This window comes from Leucopleurus acutus, assembly GCF_964270905.1.
Source record: "Leucopleurus acutus genome assembly, chromosome: 17".
Taxonomy (NCBI): Eukaryota; Metazoa; Chordata; class Mammalia; order Artiodactyla; family Delphinidae; genus Leucopleurus; species Leucopleurus acutus.
In genome coordinates, this window is record NC_139159.1 from 29,414,588 (window position 1) to 29,427,594 (window position 13,007).

Here is a 13,007-nt window from a genome sequence, read left to right on the forward strand (position 1 = left end):
ATGAATTTCCACTGCAGGGATAATCTAGTCTCTCGCCAGTTCCAGCTCATCACTTTTATAGTACCGCCGGGTACAGCTCTAGTTGGCTGTCACTGTGAGTCTCCCACATCAAGCCTGAGACCACGCCCCTTTATCCCGGTACCGCCTTTTTCCCCTGCCAGCACCTTCCTTCCTCATTGCTGCCCAAGGCTTGCTCTGGTCACCACTCACACACTGGGGACTCATTCTTGGCAACCGTCATGCCCTCAAAGGTAGACTCTCTCTCTGGGAGTAAAAACTCAGCAAGCTGCCTTCCTGTGAATCGGCTGTCAGGGCAGGAGAGAAAAGCACACTGGGATCCTAGAGTCACTGGGTCAGGTGGTGAAACTGACCAGGCTCCTCCCCTGTGGGCCAGGAGTTCTTTGTCCCAAGAACGTTGTCAGCAGAGGGCAACTGGGTACACGGCATGTCCACAACCTGGGATGCCCTACCCCAGGAAGACAGGGTGGGGCATGACAGGAGTTTGTTTGTTTGCGGCACGCAGGCTTCTCACTGTTGTGGCCTCTCCCGTTGCGGAGCACAGGCTCCAGACGCGCAGGATCAGTGGCCATGGCTCACGGGCCCAGCCGCTCCACGGCATGTGGGATCTTCCCAGACCGGGGCACGAACCCATGTCCCCTGCATCGGCAGGCGGACTCTCAACCACTGCGCCACCAGGGAAGCCGTCCCCTAATTTAAAATTTGTTTCTGATCACAAAATTAAGACATGACCAAATAAAACATTTAAATGATACAGAAACTTTTAAAGTACCCCTTAAGCTTACCACAGAGAGAGTGGTGTCTAAATATTATTCCAGTGGCATATATTTGTGAGCTTCTCTCGGTCATTGTTCCAGGCACTGGGTGTTCAGAGGGGCAAGAGAGCCCAAGACTCTGCTGCTGTGGAGCTAGTGTTACAGCAGGCTGACCAGCAGTGGCCTTGCATTAAAAACCTACTCAATAATGTCAGATAGTGACAGGTTCTATGAGAGGAAGGATAAAAGTAGGTGAAAAGGATAAAGAACAACTATGTGAATTACTATTTTGCAAAGACTTGTAGAATTATTTTAAGAAAATGGAATCACACTCTACATACTATTTTTCAGTTGCTTTTTAAAACTTGGTCATATTTCCATGTCAGTACAAGTAGGTGCACACATTTACCAAATATTAATAAATGTTTAGTAAGCATCTCTTCTGTGGCAGACACTGTGCTATGTGCTGTTAGTACACTGATGAGCAATATAGATCAAGGCCCAACCTTCGTGAAGCTTTTCGTCTAAATGTGTAGGCTTAACCCTAATCCTTTTGAATGGGTTTATAGTATTTCCTTTTGTATTAATTATTGCTGTGTAACAAATTACCCTAAAATTTAGCAATTTACAACAACAAACATAATCTTACACAGTTTCTGAGGCTCAGGAATCTGGAAGTGGTTTAGCTGGGTGCTTTTGTGCAGTGTCGCTCATGAGGTTGCAGTCATCTGGAGGATGACTTTGCAAATCCAAGAGAGCTGAATTCTGGCCTGTCAGTGGGGAAAGCCAGTTCTACGCATTGGAGCCCCTGAAACTCCTTTCAGGCTTCCACCCTGAAGGCCCAGGAATTGGCAGCATCAGATACCTTTGGAAGTGGCTGTGAAGACAGCACTGTAAACAGCAAGATTGTTTGAAAGTCACATTGAGAAATGAATCCCTACTTTTCCTTCCTGCAGCTAGGACTGCTACCTTGCCTAGGGGTTTCTTCTTTGGAGGTTCTCTGCATTTGGAACACCAGGCACAATTGAGGGCAAGGTACTGTACTACACCAGGGGACATAAGTGAACCTTTATGATGTTAATAATTGAATAAAGTTATAAGTGAATTTCCAAGCCCACATTCTTCTTTCATACCCAAATCCCAAAATACTGACAACCAGGATTTTACTATTCCACCCAGGAGACTGGAAGTGTCTTCTGTCAAAGCCCCGCCCACGCCGCTGCCCAAAGACTAAAATACTGATAATCTGTTTGTTCACCAACAAAGTAGCCTCATTATTTTGCCCTTCAATTAATTCCACAATCCACAAGCCCCACCTACAAAGCTCCTGGTCAGTTTTTTTGGTGCCCTACTCATTAGACATCTGAGGGAAACCTTTTAATGTGAAGGGTAAAGATCAAAACAAACAACCTAGAAAATGCTCTTGAAGAAAACAGACTATTTTAATATTCTAAGAGAGACAAGAGTAGATGTAACATATTAAGGAAGAATGAGGTTTGTAAAAAGCTCTTGGAAATGTAATTCACTGGAAGATGTGGCTAAAAAGGTAAATGAATTTCCCAGAAAGTAGAACAAACATAAATTTATAAAGTAAAAGAAATAAAATAGAAAAATTAGAGGACCAGTTCAGAAGGTCTGATAAGAGAAGTTCCAGAAAGAGAAAATAGGAGATATTTAACAAAATAACCAAAAATAACCCACCTTTTACAAACAAGAAGGAGGAACTTCTTATGGAAAGGGGTCACCAAAACTCAGGATAGTAAGTGAAAATAAATCTATATTAAGATAACTTGTTATGAAAATTTTAGTACATTGGGGCCAAAGGAAAAAATTATAAACATTTCCAGAGATTTAAAAAAAATGGAAAAAAGCAAATCTCATAATCATCAAATCTTATAAAGCATTAGACTTCTCAGAATCAACACAAGAAGCTAGGAGACAATATACCTTAAATGCTGAGGGAAATTATATTCAGCCTAGAATTCTGGATCTAGTCTCACTGTTAGTGTGCACACAGAATAAATACATTTCAGACATCCTGGGTTTCCAAAAGTTTACTTCCCATGTAAGTTTACTTTCTGAGGAGGCTACCAGGATGCCTGTTCCTCCAAATTTAGGTAAATAAAAGTGAAGGATGGGGGATCCAAGTGAAAGGAGTTACCAGCAAGATGATGAAAGGAAAGCTTGATGGCAGGTGTGACTGATAAAATACCCAATGAGCTTGAATTTTTTTTTTTTTTTGTGGTACGCGGGCCTCTCACTGTTGTGGCCTCTCCTGTTGCAGAGCACAGGCTCCGGACGCGCAGGTTCAGCGGCCATGGCTCACGGGCCCAGCCGCTCCGTGGCATGTGGGATATTCCCGGACCAGGGTACGAACCCGCGTCACCTGCATCGGCAGGCGGACTCTCAACCACTGCGCCACCAGGGAAGCCCAGAGCTTGAATATTTTGAGAGGAGATTTATGCAACTAGAAAGTATTTGTAGTTAAATTAATAAGTACGAAGAAAATAAGGAAATGGGAGGAAAGGAGACAAAGAAATCATGGTGTGTTCATAGCTCAGCTGTCAGGAGGGTTTACACAGTCATAATAATTATAAGGGAAGGACACAGCATATGTGTGTATTTGGAACAGTTGGAAGGAGAGTCCAGGTTACAGTGTATATGCGTACATCTGTGCAGGAAAGAGACTTACAGCTTCACCTTTCATAGTGAGAAATCAATAAATTATGCTTGAAATTAAATTAGTAGAGTAAGCTTGTTAATAAGAAAAAAGAGGTAACTACTAAAAGAATTGGCTAAAACAGTTGAAAATGTTGCCTTCGGGGAGTAGAAAATGAGATTAGGGGACAGTAGGCACTATTGTTTTTTTGTAATGAGCCTCATAGACTATCTGATTGTTTAAACTGTGTGGAGGTTACATAATTATATAACTGTGAGATATATATTAAATAGTATGTGAAAGTATATATAATTTTGATAAAAATTAAAGCTAAATTAAAAGTAGTAAAGAGTATTTGTAAAGAAAGTTTGGAAACCAGGAAATTTTGATATAGAATAGCAGTACAAATTCAAGAACTGATTATAGGAATTAATACTTAAAAATAGCAAAAGTACCATTATCAGGAAGTTCTTGAAACTTGATATATTTTGTAGGTATTTGTTTTTGGCTGTTAAGCTTTCCTACAAATAAGTAACCCACTGGTATGTGTCCTAGGTATTCCAGAAATGTCTTTAAAATGAAATTCCATATTTAAATCCTGCCTTCCCATGAACATTTATTATTATATAAAAACATATGAATTAAATCTGAAATTTCAGGTTATTATTTTTAGTAAAATACTTATGAGAAATATCTAAATTTTTGTAGTTACAGGGCAGCATGAATGTTCCAGTGTAGGATTTTATACCACTGTTTCATAATAGATACTTTTAATAATCTATATGATCCTGAATCGGTTGTGAACTTGGGCATCTTTATTGTTTATGGTTACTGTTTAAGCTTGTTGTGGCTAATGTTTGTCAGATGCAGCTTAAACAAATGATTATTTTTTGCATGCCATTTAAGATATGTATGTATGTGTACACCTCGTTAGGGAATAACTTTAATACGGTCATTGTGTAGGAAAATAATTTAAAAATTAAAGGCCTCTCTAATCAAAAAGAAGTCAAATTAAATTGGATCCTTGTGTTTAAGCGAAAGGAAAATATTTTCCATTTATTCTACTTTCAGGTGAAAACAAGAATATTAAACTCAGAAATACCAGGTTTTTATTTTTTATGTTTAAAATTTTTCTTCTATACCATTTTAAGGAAAGACTGGAAAGGAAGAAACAGGGATCACAGAGGAGAAAATGAGGGTGGGGAAAATCAGAGATTGAGTGTCTTTGAGATAGAACAGAAAAAGATAAAATTGGATGTCCATAAACTCAGAGGCTTACCAAAGACAAGAGAGGGATAGTGTGCACAAAAAGAAGACACTGTATGCAGATAGAAGAAAGAATTTTCATGGAGCTGTGTCACAAGATACTTTAAGGAGATTTCTGCTAAAATCTTTTAGATGTGTATTTTCTAAATTGCAAAAATGGATATTACTTCATTGACATTTTGTGCTCTGGGCATGATATTAGGCTGAAAGTTCCTCTGCTCTTGATTGAATTTCTGTTTTCTGATGATTTGGAATTCTGTAAATTAGTAACTTTTAAAAACTTTACGTATTATTCTGTCTTCCTCTGCTAACTGTACTTACTGAGTTGCCAGTACTGTTGATGAAAGGTGAATAATTAAGAACTTAAAAGGCAACAATAGGGACTTCCCTGGTGGTGAAGTGGTTGAGACTCCACACTCCCAATGCCGGGGGCTGGAGTTCCATCCCTGGTCAGGGAACTAGATCCCACATGCATGTCTCAACTAAGAGTTCGCATGACACAACTAAGGAGCCTACGTGCCTCAACTAAGGAGCCAGTGAGCCTCAACTGAGGAGCCCTCAAGCCACAACTGAGGAGCCCACCTGCCACAACTAAGACCCAGTGCAACTAAATAAATACATATGTAAATAAATAAGTATTTTTTTAAAAAAGATATCTTCTTTAAAAAAAAGCACAATAATTGAAAAAAGAAACAACTTTATTTTATGTATATCTGTGACCTTTTAAAGTAAAACTTATCTGTAATTTTTTGGACTATAAGAAGGAACCATTTTTCAGATTATCTTAGTTTGTTATCTTTTATTTTTGCTTTTTCATTGAAGGTGGGAACAGAGAAAAGATCCTCATGGTAGAACCTATTATGTGGATCATAACACTCGAACGACCACATGGGAGAGGCCACAACCTTTACCTCCAGGGTAATGTAGCATCTTATGCATCTTCAGTTGTGTTTTATACATGTAATTTTAAAAGTTTATTTAATACATTATAAAATGATTCATTCTACATGTTATGTTTCCTTGATTTGCTTTTGTGAGTAATGAATGTTCAGTAGATGAAATTTGTTACATTGTGTCTCTTTTACAGGTAGTCTGAAGGGCTTCCAAGAGATTGTCAAACATTGGCATGAGTTTACTGAGAGTAGTTGTAGAATTTTGATCCAATTTCAGTCCTTGTTATTTTTTAAGGAATGAAAGTCATATTTAGGATAGTTTATATGTATGGTTCTCCATAGATAGGGATCTAAACTATGCTATTGAATGACACGTAATAAATATTAGTATCATTCAAAATTATTATCTAAAAGATTGCTGCAAGTAAAATTGTATTACATTATGACTAAAATAATAGAGGGTTTTAAATGAAAAAGCATTTCTGTTACATACTAAATAAAGTTTATGCTCTTAAGTGGTCATTCAAGGTCATTCACAAACTGTCTTTCCAGATGCAACTCAGGGTCCACCAATATAAAACATATTCAAAGTCCAGAAGCTTCAGACAAGAACTATGTTATTTTTGTGAGATTGGTTGCTGAAAGGATACTGAAATCATATAAATTAATGACATAAATTGGCTTAAGGTGAACTAAACTGGAGGATGGGGAGAATTCTGGCTGGTAGAGAAGGGTATTCTGTTCTGAGGGGATATTAAAACAAAGGCATGACAGAATGAAACATATGACACATTTGGGGCCAGCAAGTAATTGATTTGGCTCTCATATGGGTCCCTTGAAAGACCTTAAGGGAGTTAAGGCTGAAATGGCGAATGGGTTCATTTTTATGCCATGCCAGAGAACGGTGATACGTGGAACAGCATGGCTCGATCTGCACTTTAGTTCAGCAGCAGTGTAACCGTGAAAGGTAGGTTAAAAAGCTATATAAGTTGAGTTAAAACCCTTTACGTGGGCAGGAATGATAGAGGCAGATTGCTAGGTATACAGTAAACACTCAGTAAATGTTTATCAAAAAAAGAGGGAGAAAGTATAGTCATACTGTTACTGTTCAGTCTATGGCCTCTTTTTTAGACAGCCCTTAGAAATCATATAGGGAAGAATGGGAAGGTAGTTTAGCTAAAATAGATAGCAAGTGTTACATGTTCATAATTTTTCTGAGGAGTATCAGTATTTACATTCTTTTAAACTTAGCTCTTGGACTTGATTTTTAAATTATTTAAGTGAAGTATTACCTAACTACTTTCCAGTTTCTTATAGTAAGAGATTATTGTTTATTTTCATTTTTACTATTGCTTATTTTATTTTTGGTAGTTGGGAAAGAAGAGTTGATGATCGGGGAAGAGTTTATTATGTAGATCATAACACCAGGACAACAACCTGGCAGCGGCCTACCATGGAATCTGTGCGGAATTTTGAACAGTGGCAGTCTCAGCGGAACCAACTGCAGGGAGCTATGCAACAGTTCAACCAACGATACCTCTACTCGGTAATTAGGAAATTATAAGATGTTAATACAGCTTTTCCTCCAGGCTTTTCCCTTTTCTATCTTTGTGATTTTTCTTAAATGTTATACATTACAAGGTATTTTTTAGTTGATCTTTAGTAAATAATTAGCATTTCCGATATACATAAGCACTTTTTTTTTTTTTTTTTTTTGCGGTATGCGGGCCTCTCACTGTTGTGGCCTCTCCCGTTGCGGAGCACAGGCTCCGGACGCGCACGCTCAGCAGCCATGGCTCATGGGCCCAGCCGCTCCGCGGCATGTGGGATCCTCCCGAACCCGGGCACGAACCTGCGTCCCTTGCATCGGCAGGCGGACTCTCAACCACTGCGCCACCAGGGAAGCCCATACATAAGCACTTTTAAGATTTTTTTTTTTAATTCTAGTTTACTATCATAACTATACAATCAGGTTTTCTCCTTATTAAGTGGTAGTTTCATAAATGCAATTTCTTAATAAAATAACTTGTCGTTACCAGTTCCTAGTCTTCTACTTTTAGTTATAATCATTTGGTTTGCTTTAAACAAAACCAGTTACCTCCTGATTTTACTTAAGGCCAGTTTTGCATATTCCAGCTATTCTGATTCCCATTCCAGATTCTCAGAAATGCTTTCATCTGTTTTGGACCACCAAATATATATTCTTGGGATTGGGGGTAGTTTTGTTCCCAAAAAAATCTAATGCTGTCTGAAACTTTGACCAATTGGTGATCATTTATTGTCATAAGCAAACATCCATAAGAATGGGGGGTGGAGGGGACTTCTGTTAAATAGGTTTGATCGCAAGAAGTAGAAAATATAAATTTTAAATATTGGCATAGATAGTGTTTTGAGGCAACTTGAAACCCCAAAATGTAGAAAGGAATTAGGAAAGATAACAAAAAGAAAACTCTTCAGAATCCTACCTCAGGATGGCTCATTCAACTCCACTTTCTTTGGAGGTTAAATAATAAGTTCTCATTTGCAGGTTGATCCACTCTCCTGGTTGTCTATAGCCAGCAGAGAGACAGTGGGCCAACTCAGCTTGCACAGCATCTTGTGCTGTAAATTTCTGGTTCTTTAGCAACTTATACAGACGTCTGTGGTCAGGTTCCATTGTTAGCTGTATATAGTAAACAAATTATGTACTGTGTGTGTGTTTTGGTTGGACTTTGTTGTATGTATGAAAATCTTAGGGAAACAGGGCAGAATTAGGCAAGCTGTGTATCAGAAGTGTGTTCTACACATAACAGAACATCTTTAGCCAGATTGAGGTTTATTATCTAAATAATATTGAGTACAATTAAAAGTATCTATTAAAAGGTTATAAAATATTTATCAAGATACATACACTTTATCATTAAGAAATGATTTTTCAGGTAATGATTTTTATACTTGACATTCTTTAAAAATTGATGGTAAAATGTTTATATTTCCTTTTGAATGTATTTCTGGGTTGTAATAATGTATATGCATTACTGTATGTATGAATATATAAAAGCTATTAATACTAAGGTAAAAGTTTACTTGTATAAAGATAATTCTAGTGTTTAATATTTATTAATAGGCATTTGTTTTTTTGTGTTTTTTTAAATTTTTTTTAACATCTTTAAAGCAGTATAATTGCTTTACAATGCTGTGTTAGTTTCTGCTTTATAACAAAGTGAATCAGTTATACATATACATATGTTCCCATATCTCTTCCCATTTGCGTCTCCCTCCCTCCCACCCTCCCTATCCCACTCCTCTAGGTGGTCACAAACCACCTAGCTGATCTCCCTGTGCTATGCGGCTGCTTCCCACTAGCTATCTGTTTTACGTTTGGTAGTGTATATGTCCATGCCACTCTCTCACTTTGTCACAGCTTACCCTTTCTTCTCCCCATATCGTCAAGTCCATGCTCTAGTAGGTCTGTGTCTTTATTCCCATCTTACCGCTAGGTTCTTCATGACATTTTTTTTTTTCCTAAGATTCCATATATATGTATTAGCATACAGTATTTGTTTTTCTCCTTCTGACTTACTTCACTTTGTATGACAGACAGAGGTCTATCCACCTCATTACAAATAACTCAATTTTGTTTCTTTTTATGGCTGAGTAATATTCCATTGTATATATGTGCCACATCTTCTTTATCCATTTATCTGTTGATGGACACTAAGGTTCCTTCCATGTCCTGGCTATTGTCAATAGAGCTGCAATGAACATTTTGGTACATGACTCTTTTTGAATTATGGTTTTCTCAGGGTATATGCCCAGTAATGGGATTGCTGGGTCATATGGTGGTTCTATTTGCAGTTTTTTAAGGAACCTCTGTACTGTTCTCCATAGTGTATCAATTTACATTCCCACCAACAGTGCAAGAGTGTTCCCTTTTCTCCACACACTCTCCAGCATTTATTTTTTCTAGATTTTTTGTTGATGGCCATTCTGACCGGTGTGAGATGATATCTCATTGTAGTTTTGATTTGCATTTCTCTAATGATTAATGATGTTGAACATTCTTTCATGTGTTTGTTGGCAGTCTGTATATCTTCTTTGGAGAAATGTCTATTTAGGTCTTCTGCCTATTTTTGGATTGGGTTGTTTTTTTGTTATTGAGCTGCTTGTAGATTTTGGAGATTAATCCTTTGTCAGTTGTTTCATTTGCAAATACTTTCTCCCATTCTGAGGGTTTTCTTTTCACCTTGTTAATGGTTTCCTTTGCTGTGCAAAAGCTTTGAAGTTTCATTAGGTCCCATTTGTTTATTTTTGTTTTTATTTCCATTTTTCTAGGAGGTGGGTCAAAAAGGATCTTGCTGTGATTTATGTCATAGAGTGTTCTGCCTATGTTTTCCTCTAAGATTTTGATAGTTTCTGCCCTTACATTTAGGTCTGTAATCCATTTTGAGCTTATTTTTGTGTATGGTGTTAGGGAGTGTTCTAATCTCATACTTTTACATGTACCTGTCCAGTTTTCCCAGCACCACTTATTGAAGAGGCTGTCTTTTCTGTACTATATATTCTTGCCTCCTTTATCAAAGATAAGGTGACCATATATGCGTGGGTTTATCTCTGGGCTTTCTATCCTTTTCCATTGATCTGTCTTTCCGTTTTTGTGCCAGTACCATACTGTCTTGATTACTGTAGCTTTGTAGTATAGTCTGAAGTCAGGGAACCTGATTCCTCCATCTCCATTTTTCGGTCTCAAGGTTTCTTTGACTATTAGGGGTCTTTTGTGTTTCCATACAAATTGTGAAATGTTTTGTTCTAGTTCTGTGAAAAATGCCAGTGGTAGTTTGATAGGGATTCACTGAATCTGTAGATTGCTTTGGGTAGTAGAGTCATTTTCACAATGTTGATTCTTCCAATCCAAGAACATGGTATATCTCTCCATCTATTTGTATCATCTTTAATTTCTTTCATACAGGTCTTTTGTCTCCTTAGGTAGGTTTATTCCTAGATATTTTATTCTTTTTGTTGCAGTGGTAAATGGGAGTGTTTTCTTAATTTCTCTTTCAGATTTTTCATCATTAGTGTATAGGAATGCCAGAGATATCTGTGCATTAATTTTGTATCCTGCTGCTTTACCAAATTCATTGATTAGCTCTAGTAGTTTTCTGGTAGCATCTTTAGGATACTTTATGTAGAGTATCATGTCATCTGCAAACAGTGACAGCTTTACTTCCTTTCCAATTTGGATTCCTTTTATTTCTTTTTCTTCTCTGATTTCTGTGGCTAAAACTTCCAAAACTATGTTGAATAATAGTGGCGAGAGTGGGCAACCTTGTCTTGTTCCTGATCTTAGTGGAAATGCTTTCAGTTTTTCACCATTGAGGATGATGTTGGCTGTGGATTTGTCATATATGCTTTTATTATGTTGAGGAAAGTTCCCTCTTTGTCTACTTTCTGCAGGGTTTTTATCATAAATGGGTGTTGAATTTTGTTGAAAGCTTTCTCTGCATCTGTTCAGATGATCATTTGGTTTTTCTCCTTCAATTTGTTAATATGGTTTATCACATTGATAGATTTGCGTATATTGAAGAATCCTTGCATTTCTGGAATAAACCCCACTTGATCACGGGGTATGATTCTTTTAATGTGCTGTTGGATTCTGTTTGCTAGTATTTTGTTGAGGATATTCGCATCTATGTTCATCAGTGATATTGGCCTGTAGTTTTCTTTCTTTGTGACATCTTTGTCTGGTTTTGGTATCAGGGTGATGGTGGCCTCGTAGAATGAGTTTGGGAGTGTTCTTCCCTCTGCTATATTTTGGAAGAGTTTGAGAAGGATAGGTATTAGCTCTTCTCTAAATGTTTGATAGAATTCGCCTGTGAAGCCATCTGGTCCTGAGCTTTTGTTTGTTGAAAGATTTTTAATCACAGTTTCAATTTCAGTGCTTGTGATTGGTCTGTTCATATTTTCTATTTCTCCCTGGTTCAGTCTCGGCAGGTTGTGGAATTCTAAGAATTTGTCCGTTTCTTCCAGGTTGTCCGTTTTATTGGCATAGAGTTGCTTGTAGTAATCTCTCATGATCCTTTGTCTTTCTGCAGTGTCAGTTGTTACTTCTCCTTTTTCATTTCTAATTCTATTGATTTGAGTCTTCCTTTTTTTCTTGAAGAGTCTGGCTAATGGTTTATCAATTTTGTTTATCTTCTCAAAGAACCAGCTTTTAGTTTTATTGATCTTTGCTGTTGTTTCCTTCATTTCTATGTCATTTATTTCTGATCTGATTTTTATGATTTCTTTCCTTCTGCTAACTTTGGGGTTTTTTTGTTCTTCTTTCTCTGATTGTATTAGGTGCAAGGTTAGGTTGTTTATTTGAGCTGTTTCCTGTTTCTTAAGGTAGGATTGTATTGCTATAAACTTCCCTCTTAGAACTGCTTTTGCTGCATTCCATAGGTATTGGGTGGTCATGTCTCCATTGTCATTTGTTTCTACGTCTTTTTTGATTTCCTCTTTGATTTCTTCAGTGACCACTTCGTTATTAAGTAGTGTATTGTTTAGCCTGCACGTGTTTGTAATTTTTACAGATATTTTCATGTAAGTGATATCTAGTCTCATAGCATTGTGGTCGGAAAAGATACTTGATATGATTTCAGTTTTCTTAAATTTACCAAGGCTTGACTTGTGACCCAAGATATAATCTATCCTAGAGAATGTTCCATGAGCACTTGAGAAAAATGTGTATTCTGCTATTTTTGGATGGAATGTCCTATAAATATCAATTAAGTCCATCTTGTTTAATGTATCATTTAGAGCTTGTGTTTCCTTATTTATTTTCATTTTGAATGATCTGTCCATTGGTGAAAGTGGGGTATTAAAGTCCCCTACTATGATTGTGTTACTGTCGATTTCCCCTATTATGGCTGTTAGTATTTGCCTTATGTATTGAGGTGATCCTATGTTGGGTGCATAAATATTTACAATTGTTATATCTTCTTCCATTGATCCCTTGATCATTATGTAGTGTCCTTCTTTGTCTCTTTTAGTAGTCTTTGTTTTAAAGTCTATTTTGTCTGACATGAGAATTGCTACTCCAGCTTTCTTTTTGTTTTTTTTCTGCGGTATGCGGGCCTCTCACTGTTGTGGCCTCTCCCGTTGCAGAGCACAGGCTCTGGACACGCAGGCTCAGCGGCCATGGCTCATGGGCCTAGCTGCTCCGTGGCATGTGGGATCCTCCCGGACCGGGGCACGAACTTGGGTCCCCTGCATCGGCAGGCAGACTCCCAACCACTACCCCACCAGGGAAGCCCTCCAGCTTTCTTTTGATTTCCATTTGCATGGAATATCTTTTTCCATCCCTTCACTTTCAGTCTGTATGTGTCCCTAGGTCTGAAGTGGGTCTCTTGTAGACAGCATATATATGGGTCTTGTTTTTGTATCCAGTCAGCCAGT

The 13,007-nt window shown here is 37.7% G+C and overlaps 1 protein-coding gene across 1 annotated transcript in view; it reads left to right on the plus strand.

Moving 5' to 3' along the window:
* The window catches only part of WWP1 (WW domain containing E3 ubiquitin protein ligase 1), a 119,256-nt gene that overhangs the window by 64,822 nt on the left and 41,427 nt on the right, over positions 1 to 13,007 (plus strand). The window contains exons 10-11 of the mRNA XM_082858556.1: positions 5,521 to 5,616; positions 6,963 to 7,137. Coding sequence (XP_082714682.1) covers positions 5,521 to 5,616; positions 6,963 to 7,137 — 271 coding nt within the window. The remainder of the gene's footprint in view (positions 1 to 5,520; positions 5,617 to 6,962; positions 7,138 to 13,007) is intronic.